The sequence below is a fragment of the Camponotus floridanus genome, unplaced genomic scaffold (genome assembly GCF_003227725.1).
Source record: "Camponotus floridanus strain SB8 unplaced genomic scaffold, Cflo_v7.5 scaffold65, whole genome shotgun sequence".
NCBI classification, from domain to species: Eukaryota; Metazoa; Arthropoda; class Insecta; order Hymenoptera; family Formicidae; genus Camponotus; species Camponotus floridanus.
Genome location: NW_020229825.1, coordinates 455,044 through 478,420, shown reverse-complemented (window position 1 = coordinate 478,420; position 23,377 = coordinate 455,044). Strand labels below are relative to the sequence as shown.

The following is a 23,377-nucleotide window of genomic DNA, read 5'->3' as shown; positions in this document are numbered from 1 at the left end:
TGCGGCCTCATTGACGCTAAAAAGTAGCGTCAACCATTGGTTGAACAAAGAGGTAAGTATAGTTGCTTCATTGTTCAACCAATGGTTGACGCTACTTTTTAGCGTCAATGAGGCCGCACCTTAAGGGCCTATCCAGACAAACTTGCATAGGTGCATATGCATAATATAAAACCATATAGACCAATGAGCATCGAGTATTATGTTATGTAAGTCAATATAGCGATTTAATACTCGATGCTCATTGGTCCATATGGTCTTATGTTATGCATATGCACCTATGCAAGTTTGTCTGGATAGGTCCTAAGGCCGGTATTTATAGTCCGATCTTATATTTGAGATCGTCTTAAGTTTGAGCTTGAAATGCTACGCAGCTATTTGATTGGTTGAATGAGGTCTTAAGTCAACCCCCAAGCAGACTTAAGGCCGCAGCACACACTTTTGCATAAGCGCATAACCATAAGCATAAGGAAATTGATTGGTCCTCAAGTATATGCATAAGAAAATGAACCAATCAATTTTCTTATGCTTATGGTTATGCGCTTATGCAAAAGTGTGTGCTGCGGCCTTTAGGGTCTATCCAGACAAACTTGCATAGACGCATAACCATATGCATAAGGAATTTGATTGGTCCAATTCTTTATTTTATTGCTTATAGTCCAATCAAATTCCTTATGTATACGCTTATGCATCTATACAAGTTTGTCTGGATAGACCCTTAAGACGATCTTAAATATAAGATCGGACTATAAATACCGGCCTAAGTCTCCTTAAAATCTCATTGTAAACGCCGCTTTAGACCGGGTCTACGGCCGGTATTCATAGTCCGATCTTACATTTAAGATCTTCTCAAATTTATCTTTAGATACTTTGTGGCCAATGAAAACGTCCGTACAGTATCTAAAGATAAACTTGAGAAAATCTTAAATGTAAGATTGGACTATGAATACCGGCCTACAATAGACAATTTAAGACCTAAGCCTTAAGAAATTGACCAATCACACCAGTCATCACCAGTCGAGTATGAAGAGAATACTCGACTGCGATTGGTCAATTTTTTACGGCTTAGGGCTTAAATTGGGAGCGTTCCATTTGACCACGTTGCGATTGACCACAGCTAGAGAACCTCTAGGAGAGAGAATGGACAACTGATCATGTGACATGTGATCAAGCTTTTTCATGATTGGCTGGCAGAAAATGTATCAATTTTAGCTATTGCGACGCCAATGCAAAATATGATGACACACAAATAGGTTAATATTGTGTGTCATGTGTGTCCTATTTGTGTGTCATCATATTTTGCATTGGCGTCGCAATAGCTAAAATTGATACATTTTCTGCCAGCCAATCATGAAAAAGCTTGATCAGTTGTCCATTCTCTCTCCTAGAGGTTCTCTAACCACAGCCAATTATATCAACCTGTGCCTCGGGTAACCAGCAACGATTAACCAATTAGAGAGTCCTATTTTGAATTGGCCAATTGGCGACGTGGTCAATCGGGTGCAACCCCTTAAATTATATATTGTAGATCCGGCCTTATGGGAGCAGAGTGGGAACTTCAATGCAATCTAAATTTGGCGTAATATCCCATCTATATATGTGCTTCTCGCTCTGTGCTTATAAAACGAACATGATATTCGATTTCGATGAGGAAAAGAAAAAAAAGTATGTAACACTGTATGCGAAAAATATACGCGGTAGATAAAAAAAGAGGCTTTATTCCTCGATGGTGATACGCGCGAAGCAAAGGGGTCAATTCTGATCGTCAATTCTGTCGAGTAAAATTAAACTTGCAAATATATAATATACCCAGTGTATTAAAAATGTACATTACTTATCTTCTTCCTAAAGCCCAGTGCAATTTGTAGTGATATGCATTCAGCAGCTGACAACAACTTAAAAAAATGTGATGCAAGAAAGAAAGATCAATGCCAAAGAGATTGGATGTATAAGATATGGTATGCGAGAACATGTGTATCTTTTGAAATCTGACGTCAATTGCGAGAACTGTCAAATCGGCGCGTTCGTATTTGTCACGTGTGTGTACGCTCATACATACGCATCTGTGCACAATATCGACTTCCCATTCGAGACGTATTATTTTTATAAGGATATTGATGTACAATCCCAGCAAAAAGTAGCTGAAAATCAATATTGACGAATATATCGACTTTTGATGTATTTTGAGTAAGAAATTGTGTGAAATATTACAATTTGATCTTAGCGCAGAAATGTATTTTTAATATTTATTGCGTTTTTACTGAAATATTCCGAATTTTGTTAATCGAAGTGATTAACTTTTGGCAGAGAATTTCGTCTTGTTACAGATACATGACTAACTTCATTGAATTATGTTTAATATCTTTTTAACCAGTTAGTACTCGTATAATATTATTTGACCAAATATTTTCTCTATATCTAAACTTTTGCAAATTTTAAACAAATGCTGAATATTATTTCCATGTTTTTTAATCATTTGAATCGACGTGGTTATACGTTTCCCATAAGAACACATGTTAATTTGGTGCAAATTAAAATCCTTATAACTTGTGAACGCTTTAATGAATCGATTTAAAAATTGTACTGAAGATTCTAAACATGTGTAAGGATATTCTGTACAATTTTCATTAAATTTTCAATATTTTGAAAATAGATACAAACATCCTTAAGTTAAAATAACTCGTTCGTCGTATGTCACTTATTGACAAACTAAAAGTGTTAAATAATTGACACAATACTTCACATTTATTTTTGTTATTGTGACTTTAAGTGTAATGTAAAAATAACATACAAATTAATTAAAAATTACATGAAAAAATAGTTACAGAAGCTCGTAAGTATTGTTGTAGGACATTAACTTATAATAGTAATTATTTTAACTTAAATTATTTGTAATAGAAACATTTGACTTTAATTTTGATTATATTGTATGTTAAAGTTCAAGATTATTTGAAGATTTACTTTAACTTTTCTTAGAATGTTAAACTAGACATGAGTTTTTGTCATTTGAATCGACGTGGTTATACGTTTCTCATAAGAACACATGTTAATTTGGTGCAAATTAAAATCCTTATAACTTGTGAACACTTTAGTGAATCGATTTAAAAAATGTACTGAAGATTCTAAATATATGTAAGAACATTCTGTACAATTTTTATTAAATTCTCAATATTTTCAAAATAGGGACAAAACATCCTTAAATGTACTGCCACACTTTTCTGACACAGCTGTCTGTGTTTTTTCCATTTATAATCTGACTCGATATTTGCATTTGCAATAAAACACAAGACATTAATTTAATGGAACAATTCAACACGAGAATGTCACTTCGCACATTTGACTATAATATTTTTTAATCAATTGATATATTCTGTTGATAGGTCGTGCATACACGGTAAACGATTATACGAGCATTCTTAAGATGATTGTCACAAGAAGTTAAATTAGTGGAACATGGTTGTTTGTTGTTCGTGCCATTTTTGTTAAGTGATAAGTCATGCCTGGAGAACCATCAGCGACAACTGGAAATAAATCCAGTGGTAAAGCAAAGAGGATCTCCATACCTCGTGTGCAAAGCAGTACCGACACAGAGTTACAGTCGCAACAAAGTGGTTCTACTCCTTTACAACCAACTGCATTGCACTATGTTAGCTTTCGTTCAGAGTTAGAGGACAGTCCTATCCCGCCAACCTTGCGATGCCGTTTATATGATCTCTTTCAACAAATTGAAAAGGAATTTGAAATGTTGTATACTGAAAATCTTGGATGTAAATATTTCTATTATATGTTACAATTATCCAACTCATTAAATATTAACACTATTGTATTTCATTACAGTACAGGAAAAGATTGACATTCTAAATGATAAGCTCGAGAGAGAATGTTATGGATCAGGTGAACGCAGTTTACCTCCTGGAGATCTTACAGATTATCCGGAAACGAAAAACCTTTCCAAACAGAAATGTAAGACTTTACTGCAGTATTAATATTAATATTATATATTAGTATACAGAGTGTCCCAAAAGTCTCGGACCGGTCGAATATTTCATAAACTATGCACTTTAGAAAGAAATGTTTCAGACAAAACTTATATGGCTTGAAGGGGGCCATCAGATAGTGGCAATGATTTGATATGGGAGAGTCATTTGAAAATCACGTGAAGATCACCGTCAATTTCTTAAATGGAATTCCCTATTTTTTATTACAAATTCGTGTAGCTTATCTCGAGAGCTTTCCAAAACACTATAATAAAATATTTCTTCATTGAGTACTTTTCGAGTTATGAAGCTTGAAATAATTTCTTAATTTTACATAAACCGTAAAATATCTTGTAAAATATTCATTTTTCGATTATCTTACCTTAATAATTTTATGTACAAAATAATGAGAGGAATCAATTGGTGTAAAGAAAAAACATAGTTGTTTTTAAGAAAAAAATATGTAATTTGCATTTTAACAATTACATATTTTTTTTAAAACAACTGTGTTTTCTTTACACCAATTGATTTCTCTCATTATTTTATACATAAAAGTATTAAGGTAAAATAATCGAAAAATGAATATTTCACAAGATATTTTATGTAAAATTAAGAAATGATTTCAAGCCTCATAACTCGAAAAGTACTCAATGAAGAAATACTTTATTATAGTGTTTTGGAAAGCTCTCGAGATAAGCTACACGAATATGTAATAAAAAATAGGGGGTTCCATTTAAGAAATTGACGGTGATCTTCACGTGACTTTCAAATGATTTTCCCATGTCAAATCATTGCCACTATCTGATGGCCCCCTTCAAGCCATACAACTTTTGTCTGAAACATTTCTTTCTAAAGTGCATAGTTTATGAAATATTCGACCGGTCCGGGACTTTTGGGACACTGTATAAATATATGTGTTTAATAAATCACATATATAAAAAAATAGATTTTAAAAGGAAAATAATACTCATTAAGTTAAGTTATTTAATTATTAAGTTAAGTCAAAAATTAGTTCCATTTTTTTCTGACAAAAAATTTTTAAATATTTTTTTGAATAATTTGTAACGTTTTATAGTTTTACATGATATTTTTCATTTACTCTCCTGTACATTTAGATTTTATAAAAAAAGATAATAATTCAAAGGACCCTGCTCTAATTTAATAGAAAATATCTTTCCATTGAGTTCGTCGAATTTTTAATATGTTTTAGTTTAAGACATTCTGATCAAAAGTTTCAATGGATACAACTCTCAAAAATGGACAGTTTCAGCACTATTGATCTTAGAATGTTATCTTTGTACGTATGATATTAATGATAAGGGACAGGTTTCTTTACATTTACATAGTATATTAAATATTTATATGTGTAATATTTATGTGTAATATATGTAGATTCTTAACACACACACTTCCACATATCCATCAATATCTAAAAAATCATTATTAACTTCAGATGCAGTCCAAAGATACCATCTGTTATAAAAACTGAATGTAAGGATCTCAGAAGGATTACAAGAATCTAGAGGATTACTGTAAATATAGGGGGATAAGAAATTTTTTTATATAAGAAAAAGAGTTTGGAGTCACTAAATATGGAAATAAGGAACCACGGGATTTTAATCTCTGCTCATAATCACCTCGTAAAAATAATCAGCCACAAGTAGTACAAACATTCAACATTTTATACGTACACACATTTTATATACTTCTTTACATATTCTTGAACACACAAACATGTGTTTACATGTCATACTGTACATTTCATATTTTATATATTTACACACATCTATGTACAGGGTGGCCCAAAAGTCTGGATACAGTCGAATATCTCGTATGGAATGCATTTTTGAACAAAATGCTTTAGACAAAAGTTGTAAGGATTAAAAAGATGTATTTAACTGTAATATCCATTTGACATTGAGTGGCGTCGTCAAGATCAGGGGAAGGTCAACTTGAATTTTTTAAATGGAACCCCCTTTTTTCATTGCATATTCTTATAGCTTACCTCGAGAGCTTTTCAAAACACTACCCTTTTACGTACAAAATAATGAGAGGAATCAATTGGTGTAAAGAAAACACATAGTTATTTCGAAGAAAAAATATGTAATTTACAATTAGATATTTTTTCTTAAAAATAACTATGTGCTTCCTTTACACCAATTGATTCCTCTCATTATTTTGTACATAAAAATATTAAGGTAAAATAATCGAAAAATGAATATATATTTTACAAGATATTTTACGATTTACGTAAAATTAAGAAATGATTTCAAGCCTTATAACTGAAAAAGTACTTCAGGGAAAAATAATTTATTATAGTGTTTTGGAAAGCTCTCGAGAAGAGCTACAAGAATATACAATGAAAGAAAAATAGGGGGTTCCATTTAAAAAATTCAAGTTGACCTTGGCGATGCCACTCAATGTCAAATGGATATTACAGTTAAATACATCTTTTTAATCCTTACAACTTTTATCTAAAGCATTTTGTTCTAAAATGCATTCTATACGAGATATTCGACTGTATCCAGACTTTTGGTCCACTCTGTATAGATATATTTTATATATTTGTGTATATATGAGGGGTATGTGGGAGTGTTAAGGGGTATGTGTTAAGAATCTACATCATATATCACACACATATGTAAAATTATTACATATTTAATATACTTTATAACTGTAAGGAAACCTTTTCTGTATTATTAGTGCGAAGATAAAGTTCCAAGGCCAATAGCATCGAAATTGATCATTTTCCAGAGTTGTGCCCATTGAAACTTTCGATCAGAATATCTTAAACTAAAACATTAAAAATTCAACCAATTCGACGGAAAGCCATTTTCCATTAAATTAGTGCGGGTTCTTTAAATTCAAATTTTTTTTTTTTAGCAATGGGTGCAAACTCGGCGCAAAAGATTAAAACTTCACACAAATTAAAAGCACAGACTAGTAAAATAGTATCAAGCTTTAAAACTCCATCTATGACTTGCACCATGCAAAGAGAATACGTGGGCCACCGAGACGGTGTATGGGAGATATCTGTGAGCAGATCGGGACAACCTATCATAGCGACTGCTTCTGCTGATCACACCGCACGTATATGGGCAATAGACAGTAGCCGATGTTTATTACAATATATCGGTCATAGTGGATCTGTGAATTCAGTACGATTCCATCCAAATCGAGAACTGGCATTATCGGCGAGTGGCGACGGTTCCGCTCACGTATGGCAGGCAGCTGTCGATTGGGACATGCCGAAAAGAGTACCATCGTTAGAAGAACTTCCAGTAGCCAGTTCCGAACGATCTGCTACAAATAATCTAATTAGTACTAACGACGAGCAAGAGGATCCCCCGACTTTGAGAACGCCAATACGAGAATTGCTGGGCCATTCGAGCGTTGTAATGGCTGCAGATTGGCTCTGTGGCGCCGAACAATTGGTTACAGCTTCTTGGGATAGAACAGCGAATTTATATGACACGGAAACAGGGGAAATTATACACACGTTATGTGGACACGATCAAGAATTGACTCATGTGTCGACTCATCATATGCAAAAATTATGCGTTACATCCAGTAGGGATAACACATTCCGATTGTGGGATTTTAGAGAACCGATACATTCGGTTTCAGTATTTCAAGGTCATACAGAGTATGTGTTATCGATATTAATACCTAATATAATGAACAAATATACAGGGTGGATCAAAAGTCTGGATATAGTCGAATATCTCGTATAGAATGCATTTTAGAACAAAATGCTTTAGACAAAAGTTGTAAGGATTAAAAAGATGTATTTAACTGTAATATTCATTTGACATTGAGTGGAGTCGTCAAGGTCAGGGCAAGGTCAACTTGAATTTTTTAAATGGAACCCCCTATTTTTCATTGCATATTCTTGTAGCTTATCTCGAGAGCTTTCCAAAACACTATAATTAAGTTAGTTTTCATTAAGTACTTTCCGAGTTATAAGGCTTGAAATAATTTCTTAATTTTACATAAACCGTAAAATATCTTGTAAAATATTCATTTCTCGATTACCTTATCTTAATACTTTTACGTACAAAATAATGAGAGGAATCAATTGATGTAAAGAAAACACGTAATAGTTTCGGAGAAAAAATATGTAATTGTTAATTGTAAATTACATATTTTTTCTTCGAAATAATTATATGTTTTCTTTACATCAATATCAAATGGATATTACAGTTAAATAGATTTTTTTAATCTTTACAACTTTTGTCTAAAGTATTTTGTTCTAAAATGCATTTTATACGAGATATTCGACTGTATCCAGACTTTTGGTTCCACCCTGTATAATAAATAAATATGATTAATGCTTGAAACGTATTTTATAGGACAGTAACATCTGCAGTCTTCACAAGGGAAGATAAAATTGTATCCGGCTCAGATGACAGAAGTGTAAAAGTTTGGGAATTACGTAATATACGCAGTCCCTTAGCAACAATAAGAGGAGATAGTGCTGCTAACAGACTGTCAGTTTCCAGTACCGGGATAGTTGCAATACCGCACGATAATAGACAGATACGTTTATTTGATTTAAGTGGTCAACGTCTAGCAAGATTACCTAGGACTAGTAGACAGGTAATATACAGGGTGTCTCAAAATTCACGGACACAGAATGCACAGCTTGGTTATTCCTTCCAAAAGAAGCAATTTTTTTCTCTGATAAAATTACATCTGAACATTATTTTTTAAATGATAGCAACTTAAGCTAACGAATAAGCGTTCTAGATCATGCATGAAGAAATTGAGTGAAGACTGAGAATTTGAGCGTGTACATTATTTTATTATTTTACTAAATATTTTAAATGTTTACAAGAACTCTGCATGATATCTAAATAATGCATTTTCAATACAAATTAATAAGAGAATATTTTTTTTATTTGATATCATCAAAGCAACAACTGAAAATAAAACAAGTAGATTATTTTATTAGATATTTATTTTATTAGATATATTTTTATTAGATTTATTAGATTTTTATTTTTATTAGATTTTATTAGATATTTATTTTATTAGATATATTTTTATTAGATTCACATCTAATCTACTTACTTTTAATCATTGATGATATCAAATAAGAAATGTTCTTTTATTGAATAAGTTAAAACTAGCGATATTTAAATATCATGCATTTTTTGTAAAACCTTTTTTTTGCAAAATAATAAAATAGCGTATATACGTTCAAACGTCAAACATACCATGCGCGCGCCATTTCTGATTTATGCGTAATCTAAAGCGCTCTAATATAAATTTGTTAGCTTAAAATTGATCTTTAAAAAGCAATGTAAGTAATTTAGACGCAATTTTATCAGAGAAAAAAATTGTTTCTTTTGGCACGAACAATCACGCTGTACATTCCGTGTCCGGTGTTCTGAGACACTCTATATATACATACATATATATAAGTTTGTATTATGTATATTCAGTGTTTTCTGTAGATAATTTCAAAATTATCTAGATAAAGATAAAAATCCGTAAATTTATTTTAGATGAGATAAAGATGATTTTGCTTTTACTTAATCTAGATGAAAGATGAGATAATTATTGCGATAATCTAGATAATTATCTAGATATTTTAGAAGACTATAAATATTTATAAAAAATGTGACGCAAATTATAAATGGAATATTAAAATCATAAACACATATTCTTTCTCTTTTCCTAAAGAATATTTAAATAATAGCAAAAAGGTATATAAATGATACGATAAATATTTATTTATTAATTTATATTTATAATATATTTATAATATATTAATAATAATAATATAAAAAATATATTTTAGATATTTTAGATAGATTTTTAAAAGTATGCCTGGAAAACTTTTTTGCATAATGAAAACGTTGTCTTAGACAATTTTTAGATAAGATGACATATATTTTTCATCTAAGATAAAGATAAAGATACTTTGTATTTCTTCATCTAGTTAAAGATAAAGATGAGCCATTTCTTTATCTAGATGATGATCTAGATAATTTTATCTAGATACCAGCAAACACTGTGTATATTTCTACATTTATGTCAAAATTTAGCTTTCTAATCAGTAAAATTAATAATTAATAATTTTAATTAATAATTTTACGTTTCGTTGAAATATATCAATACTTTCTAAAAGTCGAAAATTGCTGAAATTATGTGTGAGAGAGAAATCATGCAGTTATAAGGGATTTTAGACTTTTATACAAGTATTATTATGTTAAAATACAATAGAAGATTTTTTTAAATATGTTTGGCAATTTTTTCGAGAATATATTTACATATCACATAATTATTACATGTAAAAATATTACATAGCACAATTAAATTCCCTCGTTCCCAATAAATTATAAATATATTTCATTAAAAAGAAATAACTTTGTTTACAGGGTCATCGTAGAATGGTGTGTTCCATTGCTTGGTTGGAAGATAATAATGTGTGTAATTTATTTTCTTGTGGTTTTGATAGACTAATATTAGGTTGGAGTGTTCTTCCTGTCAAAGATGCTTAAATATCAAAACTGGTTTTATATCAGATACTTTATGTCATGTTAATGTGATATTCGGAATATTTAGGTGCAATTTAGAAATGGAAGTGCATATGTAACTATACAGCAAAATTCCAGCAATTAATCCAATCAAAGAGCCTCCCTTTCCACTCTTGCAGACAACTGCAATAAATAAGCAAAATATATATTACATGTATTATATCTGTAAACCATTTATCAAAAAGATAAATTATGAATAGAATGTGCGATCTTAAAATTGCAATAAAAACCGTGAATGTTTCTCTTATGTAAATTTCTTTAACAAGAATTCTTACCAGAGTATGCAGTGAAGAGACATAAAACAGTGTAACCTTGGATAAGAAGGTAATAATGGCCTGAAGCTATATGCCTCCATACTATTCCCAAAAATCCCAGTAATTGGCCAGAGCCTCCAACTATCAGAGCACGACTTAAATCTTTTATGCTATATTTGTATGGTTTTTTACCAATGATAAACCATTTTAATTCGGTTATTAGAATAACTGCACAAATAAATGCTGCAAAGGCAAATGCTGTATGTAGCAGCACACTGTAAAAATTACAATCTTGGGACGCATCGTTATAGACCAATTCTGTTTCCGATGCATTTAATTCTGTCTTGCTTATCTCGCAGGCAAACCAAATTCTGAGTGATTCGGCTAGCCATAATATTATAATTAATTTCCAATACGATTTAAAATTACTGTTATACAAGAGATGTCTGTAAGCTGGCTTCTCTATCAGAATAAGATCTACAAAGACTATAACAGGATCGTACTCGATGTATTTGTCAGCTAACAAGCCACACTTCTCCTAAAATATATTATAATGCAAAATTGATAATGTTGATAGTTTTGGTCGATTACATTATTTCCAATGAACTGTTACTAAATTGTAACAAATAAAAAAAATTTTTTGGCTAGTTTTGATCGATTACATTATTTCCAATGAACCTTTGATTAATTGACTAGCGATAAAAATTAGCTAAAAAATTTTTTTTATTTGTTACAATTTAGCAACAGTTCATTGAAAATAATGTAATCGACTAAAACTAGCCAAAAAATTTTTGATTATTTGTTACTAAATTGTAATTGTAATATTATTTCCAATGAACCTTTGATTAATTGACTAGCGATATTAAGATAATTTATAAATATAAATTCGTAATACTTCACTTACACATTTTAAAATTTTAAGAACGCTAGGACAGTATCGCCTATAAAGCTCTTTGCATTCAGCTCCACAATTTATACAAATGTACATTTAGACACTTTCAAGTATTATCTGAAATAAATAATATTAATAAATTGATAAAGAATACGGCTCTATGTATTTAACAACATGATAATTACGAAACGAGCAATAAGAGCCTAAAAACGCGGATGGTAATGCGTAAATGCGTAAATTTTTTTTTTTTTTTTTTTTTTCAAACGTTCGCGAAAAAATTTTCTTAAGACGTGCGCAAGACATTTATACATATATTTTACTTGGTGTGTATGCCAAGTTATAGATTCTCTTGGTTTGAGACTTCTATAACACTCTCTTTACCCCCCTGAAGAGATGTAGACAGGAAAAATATCGGGGCGAAGTCGCTGAATCGGGAATCGAACCCGAGTCTTTCGCTTGCCGGCGACTGCTCTTATCACTGACAACCTTGAGCTTGTGAGCTATTCAGCCTCACACCGACACTTCTCCTGTCCGTTTTTATTAATCTATGGAAATAATGAGAACACGATGTTTTTAGCTCGGCGTGTAGTTCTAAATAAATTGATAAAGAATACGGCTCTATGTATATTAACAACATGATAATTATGAAACGAGCGCTAAGAGCCTAAAAACGCGGATATGCGGTATTGCGTATTTTTTTTTTTTTTTTTTTCATTGTTCGCGAAAAAAAATTTTTTTTTTAAGACGTGCACAAGACATTTAGAGTATACAATATCTTTTACCACATCAAAAGTTGATTCACAGTTAAATAAATAAATAATAATATAATAAATAATATTATTAATATTATTTTATTTATTTTGAATTTTATTTTGCACTTTGAGCAAAAATTTTTATTCCCGCCTATACTCTTAATTCTCGCTTGCACTGATTCAGTTGCAAGTTCAATTCTAGTCTAGTGCAAGAATAGAAAACAGACCTATTTATTCACATTTAGTTTGAAATAATATTTTAATTTTCGATTCCATCTGATTATTGTATATGATATGTATATCGAGGTTCAGCAAGTATTTATTTAGAAACATAAATTTTTAATATTTACAGTTAAGTGTAATTTAGTGTAAGCTTATGTAGTCTAGTATTTATATGGCACAGTTTATTTTGTATGACCTCATACATATTTTTCAATTGCAAACGAATGAAAAAAAGATTATCTTACATGTATGCAAAGATAAGGACAGAGTACGGTGAAAGGGAAGCAAGATGGTGGTATAAAAGGAATTCTGACATTTAGAAATTTAGTCTTGATTCGACGTTCGTTCAAGATACATTAAATATGGCATCCAATTCAAGTGTACTTTTGCCAACAGGGCAAGCAATGCCCATTCTAGGATTTGGAACTTGGAATGTAAGCTTAGAAAAAATAATTTATATTATATATAATCCAAGTAAACTTATATGTATGCTATACAGGATGTCCCAAAAGTCCCGGACCGGTCGAATATTTCATAAATTATGCACTTTAGAAAGAAATGTTTCAGACAAAAGTTGTATGACTTGAAGGGCGCCATCAGATAATGGCAATGATTTGACATGGGAGAGTCATTTGAAAATCATATGAAGATCACCGTCAATTTCTTAAATGGAACTCCCTATTTTTTATTACATATTCGTGTAGCTTATCTCGAGAGCTTTCCAAAACACTATAATAAAGTATTTCTTCATTGAGTACTTTTCGAGTTATGAAGCTTGAAATCATTTCTTAATTTTACATAAAATATCTTGTGAAATATTCATTTTTCGATTATCTTACCTTAATAATTTTATGTACAAAATAATGAGAGGAATCAATTGGTGTAAAGAAAAAACAGTTGTTTTTAAGAAAAAAATATGTAATTTGCAATTAACAATTAAAATGACTCTTCCATGTCAAATCATTGCCACTATCTGATGGCCCCCTTCAAGCCATACAACTTTTGTCTGAAACATTTCTTTCTAAAGTGCATAGTTTATGAAATATTCGATCAGTCCGGAACTTTTGGGACACCCTGTATGTATGTATTACTAACAAATATGTGTTATATATTAACAAATAATCTATTTTCTAACAAAGGCAAGCGGGGAAGAGTTAGAAATAGCTCTTGATGCAGCTCTGGAAGCAGGATATAGACATATTGATACAGCCACAGCATATGAAAACGAGCATATCATTGGAAATGTTTTACAAAAATGGTTTGATTCTGGCAAAATTAAGCGATCGGATTTGTTTATAGTAACAAAGGTGTGTTTTAATTGACAATGATATTTATGAGAACACATAAGAATATTTTTAGAAATGTATAATCATATTCATAAATATATACATATGAAACAGATATATATTCATATATAATTACATACTGATTATATACTGATTACATAGATGATTATACATTTCTAAAAATATTCTATATTAAGTATTATATTTAAAATATATTCTTATGCTAAATATGTTCTTATATTTAAAATATATTCTTATGCTAAATTGTTATGCTTCAAATTTTAATATTAATATTAATATTAATATTATTTTAATATTAATTTAATATTAATGTTAAAATTAATGTTAATATTAATATTATTTTAGTATTAATTTAATATTAATATTATATAGGTACCTTGTTGTGGCAATAGGGCAAAAGATATAGAAAAGTGGATCAAAAAGTCACTGAAAAATTTGAAACTAAAATATTTGGATTTGTATCTGGTGCATGTCCCATTTGCACTTGAAGATGATGGAGAAAATTTATATCCATTTAATGAAAATGGAGAAATAAGAATGGATGTAACAGATCACTTGGAAATATGGTCGGCGATGGAGAGACAAGTGCTGGAAAAGCGTACTAAAGCAATTGGATTGTCTAACTTCAATATTGGCCAAATTCAAAAGATTTTGGATATTGCTGAATTACCTGTTTCAAATTTGCAGATTGAACTGCATGTGTATTTCCAGCAGAAGGAATTGGTATATAAATTTTAAATTCCTATTAAATATTTCTGCGAATATTTATAAATGTAAAATATATATATTGTACGATGTACATTCTTGTAGGTCAAATTTTGTCAAGAAAACGATATTCGTGTAACTGCATACTCTCCCTTGGGTTCACGTGGATTCGTCAAGAAAATAGGAAAGGAAGATACAATATCAAATTTGTTGGAAAATCCTATTGTGTTAAAAATTGCAGAAGAGTACAAAAAAACTCCTGCTCAAATACTATTAAAACATATTGTCCAAAAAGGTATAATAACCATACCAAAAAGCACGACTCCTACAAGAATCAAAGAGAATATCCAGCTATTTGATTGGGAACTTCAAGTTGGAGATATCGACAAGTTAAATGCTCTTGACATGGGAGAATCTGGGCGTATATGTGATTTTTCCTTTTTTAAAGGTATTGAAAAACACCCAGAATATCCTTTTTAATAATATATTCTGCTAAAATCTTATCTTTTATATCTTATTGTATTGTTTTTTTTTTCATATATTATGGAAAATAATGTTATTACATATTTATATATATCATATATATCTGATGTAAGATTTCATGTTTTTTTATATATTTGAGAAAAATATTCATGAGATTTATATATTTGAGAAAATATCCATGTAGATGTAACCGGAGGTTCATCCAAAGCCGCAAGGCATGGATTATGTAATAATAAATAATAAATAAATATATATATTATATATATTTGTTGACAAATAAATTTATATAAATATATAATAATAAATCATAAAAATGATGTAATTAAATGTGCATAACAAATTATAGCAGACTAAAGAGATTTCTGCAATTACACATAATTCTATTTTTTCTAATTTTTCTGATGCAAATTATATTTATATATAAAATAATCGATTGCATAAATATAAAATATAAAATTAATTATAACCAATATAACTTCTCCGTGGAAGACAAATAAAATAGGAAATGTGTCCAATATTTAAGGCTATATTTACTCATATTTCGATATGAAGTAGGTTACTTTCACACATTACCTACTTTCACTCCGCTTATTTTGGGCCGTTTTGTTAGCTTTCGCATTTCTTTTTCAAGCATATAAGCCAGTGTTCCGATTAGGGATTCCGTGCGCGCGCATGTGCGGTTCTGCGCATGAGCAATCGTGACGTCACAGGTGATTACAGTAACGTACTAAGCATGTGTGTAATAACGTGTACAATTTTGGCGGGACGCTATCGCCATGACAGGAGGAGGACAAGAAAGATCAATAGGAGGATCGATATGTTAATAATATATATTAATAATTATATATATATATATAACGTGTTATATATATAACGTCTTTATACACACTATATATTTTTATTTATAATTTTTTCATATGTATCTATATAGCTGGGTAACGGTGCCCTTTTTTATTAGTATAAGGTACTTCATTGACAGCGTATTGCCGCACATGCGCGCGCACGGAATCCCTAATCGGAACACTGATATAAGCGAGAAACACTTTGATCACAATTATGCAATGATTACCGAACAAATGCACATGTCACGTGTATTCAAATAAACGTGACAGCCAATTACTTTCGCGTTAAAAAATTCACCATTAAATGCGGAAATGCCTACAAAATGGTGAAAGTATTATTTCTTCTACTCCTGGGGATACGATGGAGGAGAAAAAAAAATATGTATACCTCCAGATTAGAAAGGATGACAAGGTTATATTTTCCAATAGATGTGATGCAAACTGCTGGGGAATAAATCGCAATTTCGAACTACATATATTTTAATTTTCACGGTATACATATATTTTATAAGCTAATAATCGCGTATACAATGCATATATAGCATACGTTATTAATATATAATATTTACAAATATGATTGGAGATAAAAATCGCGCGGTAAATTCATATCCGATTTTACAAAAATCTGTCAAAAATAAATCGGAATTTCTTACAATTTCGAAAAACTCATGTATTTTACTTTGTATATTCCTTTGTATATTCTTTTTCCACATAACAAATAGAATGAACGCGATTAAAAATAATAATTAATAAAAAATAAATAATTTTATATATACAGGGTGTCCCAAAACTCATAATCAATCTTTCAAAGACAGATTCTTGGGATCATTTGGAGATGATTTTTCCTCAATGAAAATATCGAGGCACTAATAATTTTCGAATGATAAGTGATTGGAAATAAGAGTTTTTTCGTAAACTAAGTTTTGTAGAAATAAAATATTAACAAAATCATATTTTTCGATTAATTTTAAATAGAGTTTACTTTAATTGAGTTTTAATTTAAGGCTTAATTGCAAAAATATATGACAAAAATCGGGAATGTGCAAAAAATGATGGTCTTCATCGACATTTTCGCTGAGGAGAAATCGTCTCCAAATAATCCCAGGAATCTGTCTTTGAAAGATTATGAATTTTGGGACACCCTGTATATATATAAATCTAATAACAGAATCTATTTAAATTAGACAAATGATAACAAAAGGAACTCTTTTCTAATCTTCGGCTTATTTGTTAGATACGACTACAAAATGACTACACACTCATATTGTTACTTAATTATACAATATTAAATATGCATATATACATATACATATATATATATATATATATATATATATATATATATATATGCATTTAAGAATACTATATTCACTGAAAACTTATTGTTAAAGTACATTTCGCCTGTGCGCTCATCAGCTTTGCATTGCAAATATTACAGATAAAATTAAAATTAATAATACATTTAATGCCGTGTGTTTAAGTAACATTTTGCGGACTGTGCATCGTCAGAGGGCAATTACACTTTCTCGACCTGCTCCTACACCAATCCATTTGACTGTAACAAAGTAGATTCTTATTCTGATAAACTTTTTGACATACATATGAAATACATGCTATCATGCTATGCAAACACACCTGGTACATCTAAATATTCCTCTATGATTTGTATGTATTTATGTGCATTCGGTGGCAATTTATCTAAGGAACGTACACCTTCGGTAGTCGATTGCCAACCCTCGACCGTCTTATATACAACTTCAACCTTTGCTAGTTCACTAACACTGCTTGGAAAATAATCTATGTTCTTTCCATTTAATCGATATCCAATGCACACTTTTATCTCTGGTAATGTATCCAAGATATCGAGTTTTGTTAAGCATATAGATGTATATCTGGAATGAGAAAACAATGATTAATATATATATTTTATATACAGGGTGAGCTATTTTAAGTTACCCACTCCAATAACTTTTTTTTATTTTTGAATGTATAACAAAATGTTTCAAATAAAAGTTGCTTGACTTCGAGGGGGACAGAAGATGGTGGCAAGAATTTGACCTTGGATAGTCATTTGAAGGTCACATACAGGTCACCTTCAATTTCTTAAATGGAACTTACTATTTTTCATTGCATATGCTTGTAGCTTATCTCGAGAGCTTTCCAAAACACTATAATTAAGTACCTTTTCATTAAGTACTTTTTGAGTTATAAACTTTGAAATAATTTCTTAATTTTACATAAATATCTTGTAAAATATTCATTTTTCGATTACCTCACCTTAATACTTTTATGTACAAAATAATGAGAGAAATCAATTGGTGTAAAGAAAACACATAATTGTTTCCAAGAAAAAATATGTATTTACAATTAACAATTCCATATTTTTTCTTAAAAATAACTACGTTTTCTTTACACCAATTGATTCCTCTCATATTATTTTGTACATAAAAGTATTAAGATAAGATAATCGAAAAATGAATATTTTACAAGATATTTTACGGTTTATGTAAAATTAAGAAATTATTTCAAGCCTCATAACTCGGAAAGTACTTCATGGAAAAATAATTTATTATAGTGTTTCGGAAAGTTCTCGAGGTAAGCTACAAGAATATGCAAAAATAGTAGGTTCCACTTAAGAAATTGAAGGTGACCTTTGAGCTTCAAATGACTATGAGCTTCAAATGACTATCCAAGGTCAAATTTTTGCCACCATCTTCCGTCCCCCTCGAAGTCAAGCAACTTTTATTTGAAATATTTTGTTGTACCTTCAAAAATAAAAAAGTTAGGATGGGTAACTTAAAATGGCTCACTCTGTATATTAATGTTTTTATATTATTTTATATATTAATATTTATGTTAGTTTGCAGTTTTGAATGCAATTATTTATTATATCAAGCAACTATACGCATTCACACAAATAGAAATTTTCAGATTCTTTCACATATAATACATTCTTTTACACACCCATTAACTAACGTCGTAAATTTCAGCAACGTCAAATCGAGCCATCCACACCGTCTCTTTCGCTTGGTGGTTACGCCGATTTCATGGCCTCTTTCCTGCAATAATTCTCCAGTGGAATCTAAAAGTTCTGTGGGAAATGGTCCGTCACCGACTCTGGTAGTATAAGCTTTTACAACACCGATTATCTCGCCAATTGTGCTAGGAGGTAGACCAAGACCAGTCAATACCCCACCAATGCTGCAGTTCGAGCTTGTCACATATGGATAAGTTCCGAAATCAATATCTAACATTGCCGCGTTAGCACCTTCCACCAAAGCCTTTTTACCATCCTTTAAAGCCTGGTGCAAATACTGCACCGTTTCTTTCACATACGGCCTTATACGTTTGGAGTATCTGCAAAAGAATCAACTGTATATTATAAATCTTGTAAAACAATGTAATCTCATTATAAGATACTCGTTATATACGTACTCCTTGTAACGTTCCAATTCGGCTTTAACGTCGACGTGCAAGGCAGGAAACATTTTTTGATACGACGTAACTAAAGTATTAAACTTTTGGGAGAACTTGTCAAAGTCGTCGAGAAGATCTCCGATTCTGAGTCCATTTCTCGCGGCTTTGCTCGAATACGTTGGTCCAATACCTTTCTTCGTAGTTCCCAATGACTGCGTGCCTTTCTCTAATTCTTGCAATCCATCAACCTGTTGATGAAAATCAAACACTATATGCGCTCGATCTGATATTATAAGTCTGTCCTCCCAGTTCCTGAGCCCTTTAGACTCGTTCTTTTCCAACTCGTCAAATAGACCAGGCAGATGAATCACTACTCCATTACCTGTGAACAAAAAAAGATCGCAAATATTAATTATATATACAATCCGCAGTATTCAACAGAATTGAGGTAACAATATTCAGATAATTTAATATCTATCTATACACCAAGAGACAATAAAATAGCCCATGTATAAATAAGTGGAATAATTATTTTATACATTGACCTTAGTTTCTCTTTTCTGTATATCTATTTTGTTAAATTGTTTAACTTGCTCCTTGATATTAAATTAATTACTAGAATCACAGATACATGTTACTTTTTCACAAACCATAATATTTATTTTATTTGTTGATCTGAAAAGGTCTTACCTATTACAGATTTGCATCTGGGATTGATTATTCCACTAGGCAGAAGATGGAAATCGAATTCAGCACCTTCTACAACTACAGTATGCCCTGCATTATTTCCTCCCTGAAATTACATTAATTAATTAACTTGAAGAAACAGGGTTTGCCGTTATTTATAATGAAAAAAATTATAATTGAAATAAGAATTTTTTGAATGATACAAACAATGGCGTTAAAAAGTTTCAATATACAAATATACTAGAAATATATATATATATATATATATATATATATATATATATATAATATACCATCTATATTCTATCTATTAAGACTATGTAAAAAATAAAAAAACACAGAAATGTGTAAAAAGTGAAATAGATATTTTATATAAATGACACAATTAATTAATCTATATCTTAAATTATCTTAATATCGCTAGTCAATTAATCAAAGGATGGTTGGAAATAATATAATCGACCAAAACTAGCCAGAAAATTTTTGTTTTCTTTAATTTTTTTTTTCTCCTTGACTTATTTAATATTATTCCTTTGTAAAAATATGGATACGCATAGATTAACACAAATTGCATAAACCTTGACTTTTTCTTAACATTAACATAAAATAATTATTTAGAAAGCAATAATTCTGTAATATATATCATCGTGTCGAACAAAATACTCTTGTGACGAACGAGATAAAGAATATTTGGATTATTTATCATATTAGGTCACCAAGATACGCTATGTACTTTTGTGATTTCTTTTTTTTATGTATATGTATACATAAAAGCCATCAATTATGTAATATCAGATACCATGCTATAGGCATGTTTGTAATATCCGCAGGTCAGGTGACGCGAGCGCGTTATTTCTAAAAATAAAACTAAAAAAAGGACAGTCGACACGAGGGATTTTTCGCCTATTTAAGGGTCACAAAGGCGGACAATCTTGAATATTTTCCATACTTTCGGGGGAATATTCCTCGATACTTCCTTCAGCACACGACGACAACTAACCTACTCAGACAGCACACACGTCCAAAAGACATCTAAAAGACGACTCGAAGACATCTTAAATCCTTTAGACATCTTTAAGACATCTTCTGGCCTTTTTGTGTTGTCTGGGTAGTCTCTCCCGATCTCGAGGAAAGAAAATAGAACCAATCGTCCCAAAACAACGCGGAATAAGCGCAAGATGACACTTCGAGGAGAAGGTCGTTCGCGCCAAGTTTCCCGGGGACCGCGACCTCCCAGACAACACACACGTCCAAAAGACATCTAAAAGACGACTTAAAGTCCTCTAGACGTCTTTAAGACATTTTTCGGCCCTTTTGTGCTGTCTGGAGGACGCGGGAAGCGCACCCAACACATACCTGACACCTGCAAACGATGTCGGCGTCCATCGCCAGCATGTCCACGACCTTCCCCTTGCCCTCGTCGCCCCATTGGGCGCCGAGGACCACCGTGACCTTCGATATGGGCCCGCCGCCCGTCGACACTCGCTGTTTCTTCCTCGGCGAGGCCGGGGCACCGTTGCCGTTCGCCTGCTGCATCCTGGGCACGCACCAGAGGAATGCCCGCGGATTGTCGGAGGACGGACGAGGCCGCGCGCGCTGTCGCGTGTCAGCGGACGGGCGCGATCCTTCAGAGGGAAGCCCCGTCTCCCGCCTACCTCCTCGCCGGGGAACAGCTGACGCGACAGAAATCGGAACCGGAACGATCGGGGTGATTCGCGCCTCGCGCCGCTCCTCGTCGCCCCTCTCCGCCCCCCACCGCGCTTCCGAATCCTCCCTTCCCCCTCTCCTCGGCCGCGTCGAGAACCTAACCTACCTACCGATTAAAGCTGGCTTTTATTATCGGGTCGAAACGCGTATACAGGCTGTTTCAAACCACACGTACGATTCATTTAGAAACTGGAGAAGTTGATTATTTCGAAAAAGTGAAAATATTTTCTTTATCGGATGCGCTCTATCGAATGGTGATATTTTCAACTTCTGCTTCCGGCCGGATAATAGGCGATTCAGACCGAAAGTGTATTTTTTTAAATGGAACCCCCTATTTTTCATTGGATATTCTTGTATGTGTGAATATTTTACAAGATATTTACGGTTTATGTAAAATTAAGAAATTATTTCAAGCCTCATAACTCGAAAAGTACTTCATAGAAAAATAATTTATTATAGTGTTTTGGAAAGCTCTCGAGGTAAGCTACAAGAATATGCAATGAAAAATAGGGGGTTCCACTTTAAACAATGCACTTCCGGTTTGAATCGCCTATTTCCGGCCGAAACCAGAAGTTAAAGAAAATATCACCATTCGATAGAGCGCATCCGATTCATAAAGAAAATGTTTTTACTTTTTTGAAATAATCACTTCTCTAGTTTTTAATGGGTGGTACGGATGGTCTGAAACATCCTGTATTCGACGATATTCGATTTAATCGCGCGTTTTTCTAGCTAAAAGATATATCGAGTATTAATTTTTTTTTCTTAGAATCTATTTAATTTTGAAAAGGCAAACGATAGACGCGCGACCGCGGTTTTAATTCATATGAATTACCAGTGTTGCGCTTAGATAACTTAAAATAATCAAGATTAGATAAATCATATACTCATGTATCTCAGATAAGATAAAGATAATTCGATTTTAGTATATCTAGATAAAAGATGAATGAGTTAAATATTTTATCTAGATACTTTTAAGATAATGTTTAAAGCAATTTAGGATATATAAAAATAATACACTCGAGACAAAAAAATTACAGAAAATAAGCATGTATTCATTTGACAACGAGTAAGCCGTGTCCATGCCAATGTCAATGTCAATCGACCAATGTGATTATGGCTGCGTTCCATTTAACGACCGCAATGCTGGCAAAATCATCTTATTCTTGTTGTTCTCTAAAAGTTAAACAAAGACACATCATGTTTACGAGTGTCGCGATCATTAAGTGGAACGCTTTTAAATCTGTATTACAGTTGAAATTGATCGATTAGAGTAGCCGGTCGATAAATTGCTATGGTTTGGAAAAATTGCACTCAATGCACACTGATTACATTATCTTAGCTTTTTAATAAAAGATATCATTTTTCTTATATCTGAGATACAGATAAAGATACCACAAACTTGAATTATATAGATAAAAGATAAAATAAACAATAATTGCATCTAGATGAAAATCTAGATAATTTTATCCAGATAACGGAAAACACACTGTGAATTATGCATAATGCATAATGAAATAAACGCGCACGTGACGCCTGGGAAATTCGTTCGTTTTTCACATTCAGCGCCATTTGACATGAGTTAATTTC

General features: G+C 31.6%; 4 protein-coding genes across 8 annotated transcripts; 2 read left to right on the top strand and 2 right to left on the bottom strand.

Moving 5' to 3' along the window:
- The first annotated feature begins 1,590 nt into the window (after nt 1–1,590).
- LOC105249319 (WD repeat-containing protein 37) lies at nt 1,591–10,679 on the top strand. 2 transcript variants are annotated; one of them, XM_011254687.3, is made up of 6 exons: nt 1,591–1,662; nt 3,378–3,764; nt 3,835–3,960; nt 6,858–7,620; nt 8,327–8,573; nt 10,361–10,679. In XM_011254687.3, the coding sequence occupies exons 2-6, from the start codon at nt 3,494–3,496 to the stop codon at nt 10,481–10,483; spliced, it is 1,530 nt and encodes a 509-aa protein (XP_011252989.1). In that variant the 5' UTR covers nt 1,591–1,662; nt 3,378–3,493; the 3' UTR covers nt 10,484–10,679. The 2 variants fall into 2 exon arrangements, with proteins under 2 accessions (XP_011252989.1, XP_011252988.1); XM_011254686.3 differs by having other exon boundaries at nt 1,591–1,955.
- LOC105249320 (protein ARV1) lies at nt 10,381–15,798 on the bottom strand. 4 transcript variants are annotated; one of them, XM_011254691.3, is made up of 4 exons: nt 15,712–15,798; nt 11,678–11,782; nt 10,795–11,311; nt 10,381–10,642 (listed from the first exon to the last, which is right to left on the bottom strand). In XM_011254691.3, the coding sequence occupies exons 2-4, from the start codon at nt 11,759–11,761 to the stop codon at nt 10,518–10,520; spliced, it is 726 nt and encodes a 241-aa protein (XP_011252993.1). In that variant the 5' UTR covers nt 11,762–11,782; nt 15,712–15,798; the 3' UTR covers nt 10,381–10,517. The 4 variants fall into 4 exon arrangements, with proteins under 4 accessions (XP_011252993.1, XP_011252992.1, XP_011252990.1 ...); XM_011254690.2 differs by lacking the exon at nt 15,712–15,798 and adding an exon at nt 14,617–14,682; XM_011254688.3 differs by lacking the exon at nt 15,712–15,798 and adding an exon at nt 11,986–12,385.
- Nucleotides 12,889–15,169, top strand: LOC105249321 (alcohol dehydrogenase [NADP(+)]). The gene is made up of 4 exons (XM_011254694.3): nt 12,889–13,073; nt 13,779–13,946; nt 14,319–14,669; nt 14,757–15,169. The coding sequence occupies exons 1-4, from the start codon at nt 13,002–13,004 to the stop codon at nt 15,129–15,131; spliced, it is 966 nt and encodes a 321-aa protein (XP_011252996.1). The 5' UTR covers nt 12,889–13,001; the 3' UTR covers nt 15,132–15,169.
- Nucleotides 15,799–17,363: 1,565 nt separating the features above from the next.
- Nucleotides 17,364–21,819, bottom strand: LOC105249318 (adenylosuccinate synthetase). Its single transcript, XM_025413323.1, has 6 exons — nt 21,437–21,819; nt 20,084–20,186; nt 19,412–19,775; nt 18,941–19,333; nt 17,612–17,868; nt 17,364–17,531 (listed from the first exon to the last, which is right to left on the bottom strand). Exons 1-6 carry the CDS (start codon nt 21,614–21,616, stop codon nt 17,482–17,484), a joined length of 1,347 nt encoding a protein of 448 aa, XP_025269108.1. The 5' UTR covers nt 21,617–21,819; the 3' UTR covers nt 17,364–17,481.
- Between the last annotated feature and the right edge of the window lie 1,558 nt (nt 21,820–23,377).